General features: G+C 34.3%; 1 protein-coding gene across 1 annotated transcript in view; it reads right to left on the bottom strand.

Annotated features, from left to right (window-relative positions):
* LOC107437473 (MAM and LDL-receptor class A domain-containing protein 1) overlaps positions 1-20,809 on the bottom strand; it is a 75,081-nt gene that overhangs the window by 5,514 nt on the left and 48,758 nt on the right. Inside the window, exons 16-18 of the mRNA XM_016049487.4 lie at positions 16,037-16,237; positions 14,757-15,049; positions 11,127-11,202 (exon numbers count right to left, since the gene is read on the bottom strand). Of these exons, the coding sequence (XP_015904973.1) occupies positions 11,127-11,202; positions 14,757-15,049; positions 16,037-16,237 (570 nt within the window). The remainder of the gene's footprint in view (positions 1-11,126; positions 11,203-14,756; positions 15,050-16,036; positions 16,238-20,809) is intronic.

The raw sequence follows: 20,809 nt of genomic DNA, 5'->3' as shown, positions 1-20,809 counted from the left end.
AGACAAAAGCTGTTTTAAATTTTCCAAAGCTCCAAACAGCTAAAGATGTTCAATCATTCATAGGCCTAACAGGATATTTTAGAAAATTTATTAAAGATTATGCAATTATTGCACGACCACTAAGTGATCTTCTTAGAGGCAACGTTCCTTTTCATTTTGGCCCAGAACAGCAACAAGCTTTCCAAACGCTGAAACAAGCCTTATCAACTGATCCTGTGCTACACCTTTTCAAGCAGGGCTCACCTTTACAGCTTCATTTCGATGCATCGTCAAAAGGAGTTGGCGCAATTCTTTTAATGCAATCTGATTTAGATGACAGCCTACATTCCATTCATTATATGAGCCACAAGACATCTCCACGAGAAGAAAAATATTCATCATACGAATTAGAAGTTTTATCTATAGTGCTAGCACTTAAAAAATTTCGTCATTACCTCGTAGGCACCAAGTTCAAAATTTTCACAGATTGCCAAGCTTTCCAAAAGACTATGTCAAAAAAAGAACTGCCACCTGAAATTGCTAGATGGGCAATGTTACTAGAAGATTTCGACTACGAAATAATACACAGACCAGGAAAACAGATGAAGCATGTCGACGCTCTTAGCCGATATCCTGTCATAACAATCCAAGTTGACGAAACAACCCAGAAAATCTGCCACGCCCAAGCCGAAGATGAATACACACAAGGCATAAGACAACAAATCAAACACTCTCCAACTACAGACTACAAGTACAAAAACAACATTCTATACAGAGTAGTAAACAATCAAGAACTCTTAGTCATACCTCAGGATAAGCAAAAACAAATAGTTCAACTACAACACAACAAAGGCCATTTTGGTATCAACAAGACAGAAGACATAGTTAAACAACAATTTTGGTTCCCAAAAATAAGAAAGACTGTTGAAAACGTAATTTCCAATTGCATTCCATGTATACTTTCATCACGTAAAGTAGGAAAACAAGAAGGTTTCTTGCATCCCATCCCAAAAGGAGACATTCCTCTAGATACATACCACATAGACTTTCTTGGTCCCCTACCCAGTACAAATAAGAATTACAAATACATTTACACCGTCGTAGATGCTTTCACCAAATTCTTATGGATTTATCCAGTTAAATCAACATCAGCCAAAGAAGCCTTGAATAAACTACAACCGCAACAAATTACTTTTGGAAATCCAAGAAGAATCATCTCAGATAAAGGATCCGCATTCACCTCAATAGAACTCAAGAAGTACTGTGATGACGAACAAATTGATCATGTCACTATCACCACAGGTCAACCTCGCGGGAATGGACAGGTGGAAAAATTTCATGCTGTGATAATCTCAGTCATCACCAAGTTATCCCTTGATAACCCCAGCAAATGGTTCAATCATGTACCAGCAGTCCAACGTGTAATCAACAGCACTGTTTCTTCAACAACAAAGTTTACACCCTTCGAGCTCCTAATAGGTGTTAAGATGAGAAATAAAGAAGACCTGCACATCAAGAAAATCCTCGAGGAAGAACGCATACATATTTTACTTGAAAATCAACAACAAAGCGAAAAGAAGCGAAAAACAATATACTTGAGATGCAAGAAAAAACCAAGCACAATTATAATACTAGACGAAAGACAGCAACGAAGTATAAGCTCCACGACAGAGTTGCCATCAAACGAAACCAATTTGGGACAGGTTTGAAACTTCGACCAAAATTTTTCGGTCCATACACAGTGACAAAAATTAGACCCAACGATAGATATGATGTTCACAAGATCGGTATAGGAGAAGGACCAACTGTCACATCCAGATCAACAGACTTAATGAAGCCGTGGGAAGATCCATAAACTTTTTCCTTTTTTTTTCATATGAACTATGAACTTTTCAATTGTGCAAGAACTTTTACACAGACTTTCGATTTTTTTTTAAAAAATTTATTATTTTCATTTTGGATTTTATTGCATAAATCAAATATTAATTGAACATATTTAACTGAATATTAATAACAAGTTTCTATTTTAATAATCGAAACATTCATATTGATCGTATTTTTCAGAAGTGAGATAAAAACATTTGTGGATTTATGTATTTGAGAATAACTTTTTATTACTTATTCAGGATATGTTTTGGTTTTTGCTAGCTCTATAGGTTGAAGAGAAATTCATTTGCTTAATAATTTCGAAAAGTGCATCTTTACTTTATTAAAAAAAATGCCATCTATATATTAAAATTGAATATACACTGGTGTGCAAAACTTAAGCAACAAGTGCGTTTTTTGTCATAACTCTACAAGAAATCATCCGATTGACATGAAATTTGAATATGATGTACATTAATTTGTACTTAAACGATGGTAAAAGAATAATGGCGCAGAAATTAATATAAAGCTTAAAGTAGGGTATGGAACAAAAAAAAAAGAGTTTATTTGACATATCGTGGCGTTACACATGATTGCCTGAAGAAGCGTAAGTACAACTGGCAGATGTTCCCTAGTATGGGATATGCCCTCCCCTTTCTGTAATTGTTGCTTGGCATCGTCTCTCCATGCTAAGCACCAGATTATCCAGGAGTTCTTGGGATAAACGTCTCCATTCCTCCTTTAACGCATCTTTCAGCTGATGGGTGTTACCAGGAGGATACTGTCGTGTCGCAAGACGTCTACCTAATGCATCCCACGCATGCTCTATGGGATTTAGATCTGGAGAGTAAGCTGGCCAATCCATTCGTGTGACATCTTCACTTTCCAGTAGCTCTTGAACATTAGCAGTACGGTGTGGCCGGGCATTGTCATCCATAAAAATGAAGTCTGGTCCTATGGCCCCTCGGAACAGACGCACATGGGGTAGGATTACCGCATTGCAGTAGCGGTCTCCAGTTACAGAACCTCGGTCGAAGATCTGAAGCTCAGTCCGCCCGTTCAACATAATGCCACCCCAGACGACAACTCCAGGACCACCGTAACAATCTCTTTCCGCGATGTTATTGGGATGAAATCGAGTTCCAACCTCTCTCCAGATCAACTGACGTTGAGAATCGCTTGTAGCACTAAAACGACTTTCATCTGTGAAGAGGACGCGACTCCATTAATGAGGTGCCTCGGTTTCGCGTTCTCTGCACCACTCTAAATGGTACCTCCCATGACTAACTTTTAAAGGTATGCAGCGTTCAGGACGTCTAGCAAATAAGCCACCTTTGTGGAGGCGTCTGGCCACTGTAAATCTTGATACTTCTCGTCCTGTGGCTGTGCACAGTTGCTGAGATATGGCGCTCGCTGAGTGAAAACGGTTTCTTTTCGCCTGGAGGACAATGTAACGGTCATCTCTTGGTGTTGTTTTCCTTCGACGGCCACCACCAACCTTCCGAACAGCTGTACCAGTAGTTTTAAAGGCATTCCAAACGCGAGAAACAACACTTTTGTTGATCCCGAACTCTTCAGCGACACTGGTCACACTACGCCCCTCCTCAAGCTTCCCAATCATTCTTCCTCGAGTAAAGTCGTCTAAATGATTTCTTGAAGACATGTATCACAAAACAAATCACTTGCACTTGCAGCGAATGTCTTTAACTACGGTGCTCTTCATCCTTTTATCACAGCTTTGACATGCTCGCGCCAACCCACAAGGTTTACGTACACTCACATCACCTACGACGTTTTATTTCTAAAATTTGCATACAAATAATCTTTCTACTGAATTACGTGCATATTATACTGCAATTTCATGGCTATCTTATACTCTGTTGGGGAACTGTGGCCGAAAAACCACTTGCTGCTTAAGTTTTGCACACCAGTGTATTTAGAATTAGTTTGGATTTAAATTTTCATAAATTTATTGTTTTATATTTCAATTCAATTGTCAAAATATTTCTGTCATCAATATTTTCTTTTTATTGTGATGTTCAATATTTACCTTTAAAGCAATTAGTCGGAGACCGACTAAGTCAGGATGACAGAGTGTTGCATACGCCATGCAGCGCCACCTGTAGTTAAGCAGACTCCCTCTCCATTCACTCACGGAACGGCTACGGGGAGACAGCTCATTAAGATGTTCCAGCTCTAATTATTTTGTATTGCCACTTAAGTGTTTTTGTCATAATAAAAGCTTTAAAACGCAACCCTAGACTGACTTCATCGACACTCCCCGTCCGTAACATATATATATATATATATATTTATTTATTTATATTTATACTATATATATATATATATATATATATATATATATATATATATATATATATATATATATATATATATATATATATATATATATATTACATAATTTTTTCAAAGGCTTTAAAATATACATTAATGGTTGTTATTGCGGAAAACCCTTTATATATTTTACTGACAACTTTATCAACATTTTAAAACATAACGTTTACAGATTTTTTTCTTTCTATGGTTACAGATTACAAATTAGTATTTAAGCGATAAAATAAAAACGCTATTGAATTCTTTCAAATCACAATTGAGGCAGACATGAGAACAGAACATCAATATACCTACTTGATTGCTAACTGAAAATGGGACGTTTTTCTAATAAACGTTTTTTGACTCCTCCCTGCATCATCCGTGCACTCACTTTCAACAATGGGTTACAAATTTTCTTTTTAATGACGCAGCTAAGTTAACTGTTAACCGAGCTTAAAGCCAAAACGTAAATATTTTCCTTTTAATGCTGCTTCATCAATGTTCTGAATATAAACAAAAACCGGTTTGGAAACATGCGAAGATGTTTTCCATTCTTAAACATACACAAAGCAGAGCTTGTTACGCAATAGAACCGGTTGTATGTAATTCCTTGCTTGGGAGATCATTTACTTATGAGGCAAACATAAACATTCAAACCAAAACAGTTAAAAGGCTCTGCCTCATTCACTTTGTGTATGATGATGTATTTCGATGACGTTTTTTCCCCTTCGTATAAACAGTAATTTGCGACCTCTAATGTCAAAGGTTTTTTGCCTTTATTTTTGATAAGGATTCTAAAAATATATATTAAAGTACATATACATTAATATCGTTCATAAAATTTGCAAGCTAAACAAATCGATTGCCTGTTAGTTGAACTGATCACGGTGCTATGAGTTTCACCAATTAAGAAACATTTTAATTTGTGAATAAAATTAACTATTTTAAGTAAAATAAATTTAAAAAAAAACTTATCCAATATCCCTACAACGGTGCGAATTTATCAGATTAAAAAGCTATCCTAATTTTAATTGATTTTTATATTAGATCAGCCAGGCTGTAAGAATTTATTCATAGAAAATTGATTTATATTTACAGTGTAAACATCTTATAAAGCGTTTTAATCTTGGTAAACTGGCAATCGATTTGCTTCAGCCTATGCATTATGGATTTGGGATATGAAGCATGCATTTCTTAATGACTGAAATTTTGTAACACTACCATACAGGTTCCGTGCTCAATATAAAGTTTCCGGTAAAAAAATAAAAATCCTTGTAAGAAATGAAGTAAAAAAGTATGCAGGTTAATATTTAAGAGAGGAGTAAACAATCTAACGAGCCACTAACGAGGAAGGAGAGATTGTAAATATCAAAACCTGTTCGATTGCCGCATGATTAACGGTTTTATTAAGCAAACACAATCGTTTAAAGTTTTTCTTCCACTTCTTATCCTTAAGTGATTCGTATGATTTCGATAGCTTTTTATTTCCTCCTCATGTACTCGAGACCTCTATTGTCTGTATTGTTTTAAATGTTTCTGAAAACATATATTAAGGGGGATCATTATGGATCATTATAGAAGAAAATTTGAGCCAGTGGCTTGTTATCGCATTTTTTACTGTGGCCACTCTTCCAAAAATGTTAAAAAAATGTTTAAAAAAGATTCCTAGAATGTCATTTCGTTTGTAGTACTTCTCAAAATATGGTGAACATTGCAATTTCAAAATGAAGAAAAGTTTTAAGAAGTGAGATAAAGTAGTTTTCAAAAAACTATCAAATATTTATAAAAATTCCATATTTATATATAAAATAAAAATAAATAAATGAGGTGCATTTTCGACGAAAAAAGTGGCGACAAAATTTTTAATCGTTATTTTCGACGTTTCGTAGCCGAATTTTTCCCTTTCTTTGGGACACTCTGCATATAAATAATTTACAATAAAAAAATGCTAATTTGGTCGAAATTTTAAGAAATAGCGAATTTTATCATATAAATAAGTAAAACAAATTTCTTTATATATTTTTCAAAAAAAAAAAAAAAAAGAAAAAAAAAAGAGGCAGGCCTCTTGAATTAATATTGATCATGTAGGCTTGTATTTAGTCATTGAATTATTTTAGTTTCTAATAGTTAATATCTTCATCTCTCTATCATAAGGATGACATCGTTTGATGATGTCAATGCCTTCCGATTACTAAGGAACTTAACATACATTTTTACATTTGTGGTATCTCCAATTGAAAAAGGATGTCATCATAAAGAAATTACCATTTTTTACCATCAATGTGGATAATCAATTTTCATTTCTTATCGCAAAAGTTGCCTCTCGAGAGGTTACAGTATGTCAACAATGTCGATAAGTAAAAGATGTGTCACTTTCAGTTTAGTTGATAAAATGAATGTCACTTTCAGTTTAGTTGATACAATGAAAGCGTAGATAAGTTCTGTACAATCATTTCTGTTAATTCTGCTTATTGACAAATATGCTAGAGAAAATAATTAACTACTTAAGTTAACTGTAGTTCACATCAAACCTTCACAGTTTCACAAAAACATTTTAATTAATATAAACCAAAGGAAATAATTCCCAAAAGTTTCTTCTGTATATTCCAAACACGATTTTTTATACACTACTTGAAAATTTAAGGGAATTGTTTACATCTTAAAGAAAAATATTCTTTACATGTTAAAAGGAAAATTATTCATAAGTTTTTTTTTTTTTTTTTTATAATTTCAATTTGCATATTACGTTAATTTTTATGAAGTTATTTCATGCACAATGCTTCCCTTGTACATTTTCCTTTACCTGATTATGATCGTATTTAAAATGTAAAAATTTTCTTTAAATCATATGTTTGTAAAATATCACAAACATATATTTTTTCTGATCATTTTTAACAAAATTATAAAAATTATAGTAAAAATTTTAATACTATTTACTTATATTTTATTGCATGTCTTGCTATTTCTATGACTATATCGTTCTGTCGGATTGTTTATTTTTATTTTTTATTTTTCAATTTCATTATCATTTTATTTTACAAAAGCTTTTATGATATAATTTTAACTTAACAAACCCTGAGAATCATTAATCTGTTGTTAGATTTATGTCCAAAAGAACTATGAAAGATAACAGATGTTGAGAATTTATTATGTAGGTACGTGCAACTTTGCGTATGTGTTGTTAGTAGATTATAAGCAATATAAATCGAAATGTGTCGGGAAAAAAAGTCTGTTTGTACAAAGTGCGTTTTTGGGTTTGATTTTGTAACATAAAACAACATTTGCACAAATAAATTAGCTTATTTAAAGTCAATCCTTTGAACCATTAAGAATTCATGTCAGTACGAGGAAATCCGATCATTAGAACAAAAGCTATTCAAGTTTTCTGTTTTCTATTCTTTCGTACACACACAGAGAAAAAAAGTATAATAAGAACTACCTGAATATGGTAAAATTTATCGTGTTTCTGGCTCCATGAGAACAAAAAGTTTTGTAATTTTTACCAAAGCGTTTTGGTAATGATTTTGGTAAAATGAACAATAAAATACGGTTCTATAATCTGTTATAAAATTTGGTAAATGTGATAAAATTTGGCAATTTTATCATGATACCTTATCCATTAAACCATTTATTCGGTTAAATGTAATTCCTTTTTGGTACTTTTTACTAAATGTGTGGTAATAAGAGCTATAATTTTGAAAACCAGAGTTTCCGGTAAAACCGTTACCATATGAACGGAATAATTTACCAAATGGATGGCTTAAATACCATAAATTTTTGTTTTATTTACCAAAATTACGTTTTTTTTCCAGAAAAGTCATTATTATAACAGCATGATAATTTTACCAGAATTTTTTTCTTTGAGTACATACGGATGCTGATGTAATATCTTCAGCACTTGGCTTTTATTTTTCTCAAGCATTATTTGAAGAAGCATAGTTCATATTATTTACAGTTATCTATTTTTTTTTTGCACATTAATTGTAAGAAATACACAAGAACATGCTTTGCTACAAATATCATAAGGTTGAACTCATTAATATAAATTTTACATTCAAATTCTGGGAATATTTCATAGCTATAACTTGATTTTCTTTGTGCAATTAAATTTTATTGTACTTAGATGACATTCTATAAAAGCTTTTTATTTTGTTTCTGTAAGCATATTGCTGTTTCTGATTTTTGATCCCCATCCTGTTTGTTTCCTTTTCTTTCCTTTCGTTTTTTTCTTCTTTTTTTTTTGTTATATCCTTGCAGATTTCTATAGCTCTTAACTTAATTTACTATATTATCTTCACTAGAAAATATTCCATTTTTAAATCCTTTTTTATTATTTTGTTTGTGTAAGCCTGTTTAAAAGTTTTTCTTTCTTTCTCATAATGTTTTGTCTATTGTACTCATTTTCATTATAACGATTTCACGGGATTTTTGTTTGTTAATTAAAGATAATTTATCTTCCCTAGAAGGCATCAAATTTACACACTTTTACTATAATATTATTCCTGTTTTAAATTATTCGTTATTTGATAACGAGTTCACTTTCTGTTTATGATTTCATAGCTTTTGTGATTATTAACTTACTATGTCAGCCATTCATATGTATAAGATAAAATCTCTTTCGGTTCAAAACTTCTCTGCTTTCTATATATCAGATAATTTATTCGTGGATAATTAATAATTAATGGGTAATTTAATAATAATAAATTCGTGGCTTTTTGATTGAGAAAAAAAAACACAAACACACTCAAACATAAAATAACTATTAATGTTTCTAATAATGTGGATAGGTTTTTAAAGCATCGTAAGCGACTAACAATTGCGTCTTTTTTTTTTCTTTCTTAATTCTTATGCAACTAACAAAGACCTTATAAACGACAAACAAAAATTTATTAATCTTATCATAAATGCGAAGTAGTAGATAACTTCTTTGTTTATTCTGAAAATAGCTGAGGTTTATTAGAGTTGTTAATTTCTGATTTGATATCTTATATTTAAGCTTTAAAGTTAAATTTAAAAATATTAAAGCTGGTAGGTTAAACCTCTGATAGGGTTAAATATTTTAAGTTTCCCCTAAAATTGTTGCACCTCAAAGGATAACACCGAAAATTTTCCCTTTGCATTCATATTTTTCTCTGTTTTATAACCGGTGTTTAATAGCCGATCCGTATTTGGGTATATGCCAATCAGTGTTTAACTCCATTGCCTTGTAATTGAGAATCCAACTCAGAAGACCAAAGAACTCCTGGAAGAAGCATTGGAACTAACTACTTTCTGCGGAGGACTCTATGATAGAATTAACCAGCATTACGTTATATTGAGACGAAAGCCATGAAAAATCGGTTCGGTTAGCCAGACGGCAAGGAGATTCTAACCCATTATTTGTCGACCCTTGAGGTTATTTTACGTTAGTACTGTGGTTGGTGCTAGTTGAGAGCAGAATTCGTATCGTCTAGCTCCGCTGAGATTCGAACCCGGGCCACTTAATTTGGAGATGAGAGCAACCACCACTCGTATTCATATTTAAACCGATTCACCGTTGCACCCGATTTTATTTTATTTTATAGCCGTCGTTGAACAGCCGACCGAATTTTTGGGTTTACGACTACTAATGTTCAATTCCGGAGCCTTGTAATTTTGAACCCAATTCAGAAGACAAGGGAACTCCTGGATCAAGTATTGGGAAAAATTTTGCCTTCGTGGATGACTTTTTGATGGAGCTAACCCGCATTTGCTTTACATGGAGAGAAAGACCACGAGGACCTCCCACGGTAAGCCTGACGGCAAAAGGGACTCTAACCCATGATACGTCTACCACTGAGGATATTTCACGTCAGCACTGTGGTCGATGCAAGCCGGATGTGGATTCGTATCGACCAGCCATCTCTGGGATTCGAATCCGATTTAACTCATTGGAAGGCGAACGCTCCATCCCCTGAGCCATCGCGGCTCTTTGCACCCTATTTTCTAAAATTAACTAACCCTTTTGATTAATTTATAATAATTAAAATTGGTCCCCCTTCAAAAGAAGAAACTAATGTTTAAGAGCACCTCCTATTCTTTTTTTCCAGATTATGACCTGGCTGGATCCATTTACACAGTTACAAATTTCTAGGAAAAAATGGTTAAATAATAATTTATTTAATTACTTCTTTATACAATATTCAAAGAAAATAGCCGAATAACCTTAAATAAGATGGTATTCAAATTGTCATCGGCGAAAAAAAGCCGGTTATTAACTACTTTCACTTCATACTGTTAAACAACCAGAATTGTATCGCACCAATTAGGCATAACTAATGATGCCACATAGCTCCTTGCAACTGTGTACATATAATATCCGTGAGGGCTAATCTGTTAATCTCGTAACCAACAGAACTTGGGTTCGAGTCCCAGCGTCGACACCACGATATTTCCTATATTCCCTTCAGCATCCAGGGGCCTGCACTTTTTCATTTGTGTCCTGTACTCTCCAGTGCCATTACCTAACATAAGGCTTAACTCCTATGCCCTGGTAAAATCTTTTTTTTTTTTGTGGTTTTGAAATCATGCTAATTGTAAATGATTTAAAAACCGTATAATTTAGTATTCATGGTTATATAACCATACTAATTGTAAACGGTTTCAAAACCGTAAAGGTAAAAAATGTTCTTTACCGTTAACTTAACGGTTAATCTGATAAACAGAATGCTGTCGGTTATTTTACCATAATTTTAGAATGAAAATTCAAACAGTGCATAACGCTTTCGGTGGAGAAATTTCCGGTCGTGGTGCATTTGCTTCTTTTTTTATCATATGTGGTCGAACTAGTTCGGTTACTAAAGCTGTATCAGTTTAAGAACAAAGCAGTGCAGTAAACTGAGCAGTTTTGAAATCAAATGTCGTTGGGGGAAAAATACTAATATCCCATGCCTGAAGAAATTCAATTCTAGAAGTTTCAGAATTCTTACTTTGACAGTTTCCGTCGTAAAACGTTACATCATCCAAAGCAAATCCTCCATCCGTGGCTTCTCCTTCAAATTCAACCTATAAATAACAAATGAATAACAAAAATAACATTATTTTTTGAAGTCATGTTTCTTTAAACGAAGTATAATGTTCTTTATTGTTGTACGTACGAGATTTCTGATGTAAATAGGCGTCCCTAATTTATCTTTTGTTCGAAAATCTATTGGGAAAAAGAAATAAAATTTTATGAAAAAAATTTTTTTTAGCCTCATTGTGTGCACTAAAAATTATGGTTACATCAAACTCATGGAAACGGTCCAAAAGTAAGTAAATAGGTTGTTTTTAAAGTTAAAATTAAGAGACGTGAGTAAGAGATTGATGAGATTTAACGGGCCAGTGAAAACACTATTTGGAAACACTTAAAGGCGACATCCTACTCCACTCGCTGTATTCTCCAGAATCAGCTTCTTCAACAAGAACAAAATATATTGAGTACAGGCTACCAATATTTGTTAAAGCTGTAAAAAACAAGAAAATAGAAAGTGGGTCCGGAGGTCGAAGCGAGTATACAAAACGTTAATTTGATTGATTGGTATCATAATTAGTTCGATAAGCGTCAGATATTAGAGGAACCTAAAAGAAAGCGAAGTAAAATAATGGTCCAATGATCGGAGCGAGTATTAAAATTTTTTAAATTTTGATATGTGATACTAAGCTAAAAATTAAACAGACTACTAAAACAATAAAATACTATGAAAACTCAAAAGATAAAGAGTGGGGCCGGTGGTCGAAGCGGAATTAGATTAAAATAGACCAAACGGGACAAAAGCCGAACATGTAACGGTGCAACCAGTGGTGGCATGTGAACAAAATTTTATCTATAAAAAAGATGGTATTAGACTATGAAAAGCTAAGAATGGAAAACAGGCTAAATTAGTTGATCCCCTACTAGTGAGGGATATAAAACTCAGAAAATTTATGTTGAGTTGTGTTAAGCATAGTTAGAAAAGAGAACGCAATATAGAAACATTGGAAAATACAAGCATGTTTAAGACATGATTAAAATTGGTAAAATTAATAATTGCTATTTACAATTGGTCAGGGATAGTAAATAAAAATTAATTAGGTATGGGGCATCGCTATGACGAAAAAGTTGTAAACTTAAGGAAAGATTAAATTGTTAAAAGCATTTTTGGTAACAGCAACAGATGATTTGGCCAGGGACTGTCCCGTTGATGATATTGAAGCAAAATAATTGTCAACCAGTAATCCAGAAAATCTAGTTAAGTGATGACCCTAAGCTTTGTATAAATATGTAACAGAACATTGTACAAATATATGTGGATACTTAGGAAATATTAGTTGTAATATAGTAAAACACAGAGACATGATAAAAAACAATTTAATGGCAAGTAAAAATTAAACACAAAATAAAAATATAAAGCCCTAACGTATGTAAGATAATGTAAAAAAAACATTACAAGAACCTAAGTGGAATTAAAATCAAAAACTAATGAGAATGTAAACACTGACTTTGATATTGATATATGATAGCAATAAAATGAAATTATCACCGAACAAGTTAAAAGAATTAAAATTTTTAATTATTAAAGAAATGATGACCTGGCTTGATCATAAGCACTTAACTGCGTTTTTCATCATGAAGATTGTCTACAAATTGCCATGGGGAATAGAACACCATTAATAATGGAAACGTGTTGTGACTTAAAAAATTTATATAAAATCAGAGGGAGGGGATAAAATAAAAAGAAAGATGCCGTTTAATCAGAAACAGTTGGGAGAAAGAAATATTAAAATTTTAAATAAAAATATAAACAGCAATATATTAATTAAAGGGCACAAAGTCAGCGGTAACAAATAGCAAAATTTATCATAGCGAAAACCTATACCCAATCGCGACATATTTTAAAAAGATACAGATAATAAAAGCACCAGACCACCGAAAATTAAAAACTTAATAAATTCAGATCGATAATCGCATAGGCATTTGCAATAAAATGTTTTTGACCAAGAATGAGATCGAAAAAATATTAAAATAAGTCGCCAAAGTTAGCGAAAAATTCCACTTGTAGTGGATGACACGTTAATATGGCGGTCTGATACTCTAAGCCTAAAAGAATGGAACATCGGATTTCAAACACTCAAAAATGGGAAAATTGGCCACCCGGAGGCCGGAAAAGACTCACCAGGAATGCCTTGTGGGATTACATGTTGAATTTAATTAACTTCGGGGTGAAAAAATGGATATTTATTTCTTTTAGAAGATGTTTTTGAGGACTCCATAGAAGTTGTTGTTTCGTTGGTGGGGATCTAGATCAGCTTTTCTCTATGGTATACTGCCATACAAATCGTTATGGTTACCATTGGCCTATGGTATACTGCCATACGAATTTCTATGGTTGCCATAGGCCAATGGTGATGTGCCATACAAATCCTTATGATTACCATTGGTCTATGGTATACTGCCATACAAATCTCTATGGTTACCATTGGCCTATGGTATCTTGCCATACAAATTTCTATGGTAGCCATAGGCTTTTGAGGTTTTGCCATACAAATCTCTATGGTAACCATAGGCGTATGGTATCTTGCCGTATAAATTTCTATGGTAGCCATAGGCTTATGGGGTTGTGCCATACAAATCTCTATGGTAGCCATAGGCGTATGGTATCTTGCCATATAAATTTCTATGGTAGCCATAAGCTTATGGGGTTGTGCCATACAAATCTCTCTGGTAACCATAGGCGTATGGTATCTTGCCATACAAATTTCTATGGTAGCCATAGGTTGCCATAGATTACCATAGGCTTCTCTATGGCAAATTTTCCTAAAGGATAATATTATTTTTTGTGGATATAGTGAACAGAAAGAAAAGAGGAAATTGGGTTTTTTACGAACTTTTTCTGTCTTCGACTGATTTTTTTCCTCATTTTTTGGTAATTTTGAAATTTCTACATAAAATACATATACCGATTTTTAAAACCATCGATTGAGTGGAATATAGCCATAAGCATTTTTTCTTGTCTGCTTCTTCTGTCTCAGTTTTTTTTATCCCTAAATGAAGGCCATCCCTAAATTTTTTGAACGCAAAACGAAGAGTAATAAAAAATAAAAGTTAAGACATTTTTTGTTACTACATACTGTTTTTTAACCATTTTTGCATTTCGTTTTATTAGTCATTTATTTAAAAAGCTTGTAATAAAATGAAACTGTTCGGGAAAATTAGTTTAGATTGTTTGCAGTATTGATATAGTGAACTCCCGGTTATAGTGAACCGAAATTTCAGTCCCTTGAAGGTTCACTATAGTGGGGGTTGATCGTATAAAAATGGGAACATTCATTCCCGATTCTGTTTTATGCTGTCATCTATATCTCAATTGAATGGATGGAATTGAATGAATTAATTTGTTCAATTGAATAAATTCAAATAATTGAATAAAGCCAAATCTTTTTTCTTAAGCTGCCAAATAATCCAGAAATGAACTCAAGAGCCAGTATTTAACAAAAGGTGCTCTTAAAACTACTCTATCACAGGAATGTTGCTTATTTGATCATTCATTAACGCATAAACCCTCGAATTCAAAACATTATAAAGAATTAAAATTACTCACCCTGAATGCTGTTAGTGTCGCCACAGATACTTGACCGTACATCCAGTCTGGTCGAGAAGTGTCAAACTTCTTGGTGGCCATTTTCCATATAAGAAGTCGTTGCTCCTTTTCTCCTTCAGGTGGTGCAAGTTCGACTCGCATGATACTTAAAGCTGTTGCTTCTCCACGGCCGAATGGAGCAAACCAGAAGCTCAAACAAAGAGCATCATTTTGACTTGCTGCGAAATCTGGGCTTCTTAATACTGGATTTTGGGCGGATGCTTGATTGAAGATGTCAAAAAATACGTATCCAGCTATAATTTTTTTAAAAAAAAGTGACGATTTTTGAGAAAAGTATTTTAAATATAAAAAAAATGATTGTTTTAAAACATTTTTAATTAATTTAATGAAAAAAATTTTTTTACTCGTTTTTGACGTTTTTAAAACCAAGCTTATTTTGCTTTCAAATTAACCATTTTTTCAAAATTCAACATTTTTTAATTTGTTTCATTAAATACAAAAAAATTTTATGATTAAAATTTAATTGTCATCTTTTAATTAACTGACGTGTTTGAACTGACTGTATGAAAATGAACTAGTACGTACAATACTACGTGGTGATGGACTTTGACCTAGATTCGGTACTTTTTGAGTGAAAGTGCTTTAAGCTCTGGCACTATTATAAAACCACTCTGTAAAATGAATTTTCTATTGTATATTCTGATCCCTGGATCTCTTTAGTTCAGATTGCTTATTTCCATTTCTTTCTAGCATATTTTTAGAGTGCTTTATTTAATTAAATTATTGTTTTATTACAATTGTTGAATCCCAATTTTATTATGCAATTAAAATTTAACTAGAAAAATAATTTCAAGAAGGTTATTTAGGAGCCTCGAAGGCTCAGGGGATAGAACGTTAGCCTTCCAATGAGCGAAACGGATTCGAATCCCAGTCGATACGAATTCCGCATCCGGCTTGCACCGACCACAGTGCTGACGTGAAATATCTTTAGTGGTAGACGGATCATGGGTTAGGGTCCCCTTGCCATCAGGCTAACCGTAGGAGGTTCTCGTGGTCTACCTCCCCATGCACCGCAAATGCGGGTTAGCACCATCAAGAAGTCCTCCACGAAGACAAATTTCTCCCAATACTTGATCCAGGAGTTTCCTTGTCTTCTGGATTGAGTTCAAAATTACAAAGCTCCGGGGTTGAACATTAGTAGTCGCAAAACCCATAAAATTGTGTCGGCTGTTCAACGACGGTTATGAATAAAAGAAAGAAGGTTATTTAAGCATATTTACTTGGAGCTCTAAAGGTATGGTCTTGTAGATTGGCTGGTCTGCTTATGATTGATGCCAAGCGCCAAGTGAGACCTTCTTGAGATTGCAAATCATGTCGATTGAACTTCGAAGTCGCTCGATGTGAACCAAGTTCTTGCAAAGGTGGAGGTGATTCCGTATTGTTCTTCCAGTCACACATATTTCTATCAAATGAGCATTCCCCTAATAGAAAAGTAAATTTAATGATTCACCCAGTGAATTAAATATTATACACGCAACACAATCTCACATAACTTGAAGAACTGAACATATAGGGAAGTTATTTTGTCGAGTTGCTGGCATTTAAATAAACTTATAAATTGCATTTACCTTAATTCCCCTCTGAAATTGATTATATATATACATTACAACTGTAAGTTTCCGATTGTTTAAGTAGGTATTTGGAAATATTTGTATGTCATGCACTTGATTTCTCGAATTACACATATAATGTTTGAAAGGGCAGGAGTAGGTTGAATATAAATGTCCTGGTATAGCTGTGACGTCAAGGATTTATAAAAACGCATTAAAGATTAATGAAATTTGGATTTTGAGTAATCATATAATAGCAGTCATGAGGAATATTGACAGAGAGGCAATAAGAAATATTTTGGACGAAAGTTATACATATAATCATAAAAGTTTGCTGCAAATTGGAACTAAAAAACTTATCAAACAAACAAAAAATGAAATCAGAAAAACATCCATGTCATAGAGCGAGTCATGGTAGATAGCTTTCTTCGAACAGATTCTCCTACATTATTGATCAGTTTTTGCCCTGTGTGAGTTATCAAAGTAAAAAAACTTATGGAAAGGAACATATTTTCAGGTTGTAGAAGAGTTCAAGGGGGAAAAACAGGACTTTCTGGAGAGAATGATGCTTGATGACCCGCAGCCTTATTTTTAGAAAATAGGAAATAAATATGTAACTGTGTATAGATAGGTCAGATGTGTTTTTTGAGCTTACACTATAACATATTTTTGGGACCAGGCTCCTTTTTTACACTATTCTACTTTGTATTTAAATAAAGATCTCTTTTTTATGTAAGAGGGTTGGAACTTTAATAGTAGCAGCTATTTATTTAAGGCTAATTCAAAAGATATATATGCTACCAAATTTTATTGTTCTTTAATGCAGTTCCCAGCTCGTGTACACTACCAGCTCGTTGCCAGTGATACCTTTGGCAGTGCCTATTCAGTTGATAATTGGAGTAGAACGGTCTTAAGACTATAGAGTCTGTAGAATAGTTCTGAGAAGAATGTTAGAAGTGGATCTTCATCGTAGAAATCAAGTCAAAATCACAAGAGCTTAAATCCGGGATGCATTGTTTATGATATAGCTTTTCCCTGACCCATCTATCAAACAGAACAGCCACAAGTTGCGATGTATACGCCCGAACTGCAAAATGACGATTGCTTATGCAGAAAGTGTTTCCTCCTCTTTATCAAAACCGGACTCAGTTTGTATTTAAAAAATAAATGAAAAACTATCAACTGTTCTTTAATGTTCTGCATTGTTCTTTAAAGACTGTTCTTTAATTTAGTCGCCAGCACGTGTACCACTCGTTGCCAGTGATACCTTTGGCAGTGTCTATTCAGTTGATAATTGGAGTAAAACGGTCTAAAGACTATAGAGTCTGTAGAATAGTTCTGAGAAGAATGTTAGAAGTGGATCTTCATCGTAGAAATCAAGTCAAAATCACAAGAGTTTAAATCCGGGATGTATTGTGGATGATATAGCTTTTCCCTGACCCATCTATCAAACAGAACAGCCACAAGTTGCGATGTATACGCCCGAACTGCAAAATGTCGATTGCTTATGCAGAAAGTGTCTCCTCCTCTTTATCAAAACCGGACTCAGTTTGTATTTAAAAAATAAATGAAAAACTATTAACTGTTCTTTAATGTTCTGCATTGTTCTTTAAAGACTGTTCTTTAATTTAGTCGCCAGCACGTGTACCACTCGTTGCCAGTGATACCTTTGGCAGTGTCTATTCAGTTGATAATTGGAGTAAAACAGTCTAAATTGCATTTGATTTGTTACAACACTGCATTACTACGCCGCAATACTTTTTCGAACCGCCATCTAGGGCGAAGAGTCTAAAGGAGGATAAAGTATGTATGTAATTGTAGTATAAACAAGATATGTGTAGTATAAGCAAGAATTTTCTGTTCCGTTGCATGACATAACGACAGCAGTCATGCCATCATTTAAGTTCTCATACTCCCATTTTAATTTGGTAGTAGAATTACATATTTACCACATAGCATTTTTCATAGAAAGTTAATAATAGTTTTCCTCACAGTAATTATGAGATAGTACATAATCTTTATGAAAAGAAACTTTATCTATCTCTATACTAAATGGCGGTTTTATTATGTATATATGTATAAAGTTTGTTTGTTGACTTATTCCTCTTGGTCAGCCGCAGGCTAGACCAAGTCAATGAGCTCGAAAGTCTTCAAGAAATCAAATACAAGTAAGAGACCAGAGTATAGGTTTTTCTTTTCCAGACCAAGACAGTGTAAAATGCGATCGGGAGAAGCCTGTGCAGAGTTACACCTCATGCACGTTGAATAGGTCTTTCGCCCAAGCTCAAAAGAGAGACACCTGATGTGTCCACTTATGAGCCTACTTATAGTGGACTGTATGGCTCTATCAGCCCCTATGGTAAGTGCCCCACCAGGAGTCTGTCCATTATACCAAGAGTGGGCCGGAGGGATGCTCCATAGTTGTTGGTTAGTGGTTCTGATCTTGGAGCAAATCTCAGGGAAGGTCAAAGGTTGACTTGAAATTGTGCTATCAGAAGCTCCCTGCTTGGCCAAAAGATCAGCATTTTCATTACCAAAGAGGCCTATGTGAGAGGGAATCCATTGAATGAAGATTTTACGCCGATGAGAGAGTTGTTTAATTTTATTAAGTATAGAGACAGATGTCTTGTCGCCAGCCTTATTCCAGTTACTTAAGTGCTGTATGGCACTACGACTATCGGATAAGATACAGATATTAGCGAATGATGTTATAGACCCAATAGCGTTGAGTGTCTCTTCGATGGCAATTAGCTCAGATCTAAAAACAGAGCAGAAGTCTGGATTCTTAATCGTAAGTTTTCTAGAAAAGTTAGGAGCCTTAATGAAAATTCCGCTACCACAAGAATCGCTGTCGTCTTTGCTGCCATCAGTATAGATGAGAATATCTGTGGCTGGTATTTGGTTAATTATTTCAAGAGCAAGTTGGCGTAAGTAATCAGGCAAATCTTCCTTTTTGTTAGTATGAGCTCCAAGATCAGGCTGGAAATGTACCCCAGGAAAGCCCTCCATGGGATAAAAGATTTTTCTCACGGAGTGACTCTCAACATTCATATTTAGTAAATCCATCAGGTGAAAACGAGAAAAAGGGCTGTCTCTTTTCAATCTTTGTTTGTTTGTCCAATTACGGAAATAATTTGCAGTGCGGTTAAAAACACCAAAACTGTAAAGTTTGTTAAAATACCTTGCCAGTAACTCATTCCTTCTTAGCTTTAAAGGCTGGATATCGCATTCATATAAAACCAAGTCTGTGGGGGCAACTATGCCTCATGCCAGTAATAATGCGAGCATCACTAGATTGCACTCTCTCAAGTTTTGCTAAGTTAGTGGCTGACGCACAGAAGTAAATCTGATAGCCATATTCCAGAATAGGTCTTATCAAGGAGGTATAAGTTGATCTAAGGATATAGGCATTTGCACCCCAATCCCTTCCAGCTATATATTTCAAAAGGTCTAGTCTCTTTCTGGATTTATTAACCACATGATCTATATGTCTATTTCTCAGGATCTCTGGATCTAAAGAGAGTCCCAGATATTTTGGGTGTTTTTCATGGAGCAGTGATTGGCCATTCATAGTGATGTTTGGCTGATAGTTATATAGACGCCGGTTAGTCGTGAAGAAGCTTGTAATTGATTTAGACAAATTAAAACTCAGTTTATGATTCTCAGCAAAACTCTGGACTTCAGAGAGGGTGTCATTAACATCAGATTCCAATTGGTCAACATCGGAGTCGGACTTCCAGAGAATAATGTCATCGGCATAAAGACCAACCTCGCACCTCCTGGACACAACCTCCTCGATGCCGGCGATAAGCAAGGCAAAGAGAAGAGGGCTCAACACTGAGCCTTGAGGGACTCCCTGACTCAACCTTAAAGATCCAGAAATAGAATCGCTAAATTTCACTCTGATCTCTCGATCCCTCATGAAGTCATGATTCCAGGAAATAATGCCAAAAGTGTTGAAGAGCTTAATTATTCAACCATTTCTCCAAACTCTGTCAAAAGCCATTGTCAGGTCCAGAAAAACAGCAATGGTATGATGTGAAGGTTTAAGATTCTGAGAGTCACGAACTCTCTGTCCAAAGTATAAGATTTGATCCACAGTGGAGTGTCCCCCTTTAAAACCATATTGTTCAGCTGGGAACAAGTTATTAGAATCGAGATAAAAAGTAAGTCTCTCCAAAATAAGTTTTTCCATAAGTTTGCAAGAAAAATTTGTCAAAGCGATGGGTCTGTAACTTTCTGCAGAACTGGTTTTCTTGTTTGGTTTCCTGATAGGTATAATCAGGGCTTTTTTCCAATCGCGAGGAAGTCTTCCAAGTTTCCAAGACAGGTTGAATATCTCTAGCAGGCTCTGCTTACCCCTATTGCTATGTCTGGAGATCATCAGGCCATGGATGTTATCTGGACCGGGAGATTTATTTGGATCTACAGTGCCCAAAGCAT

Source organism: Parasteatoda tepidariorum, chromosome 11, assembly GCF_982258835.1.
Source record: "Parasteatoda tepidariorum strain Cologne lab strain chromosome 11, Ptep-v5.0, whole genome shotgun sequence".
In the NCBI taxonomy this organism is placed as follows: domain Eukaryota; kingdom Metazoa; phylum Arthropoda; class Arachnida; order Araneae; family Theridiidae; genus Parasteatoda; species Parasteatoda tepidariorum.
Note: the sequence above shows the minus strand (reverse complement) of the source record. Positions and strands in the feature narration are given on the sequence as shown.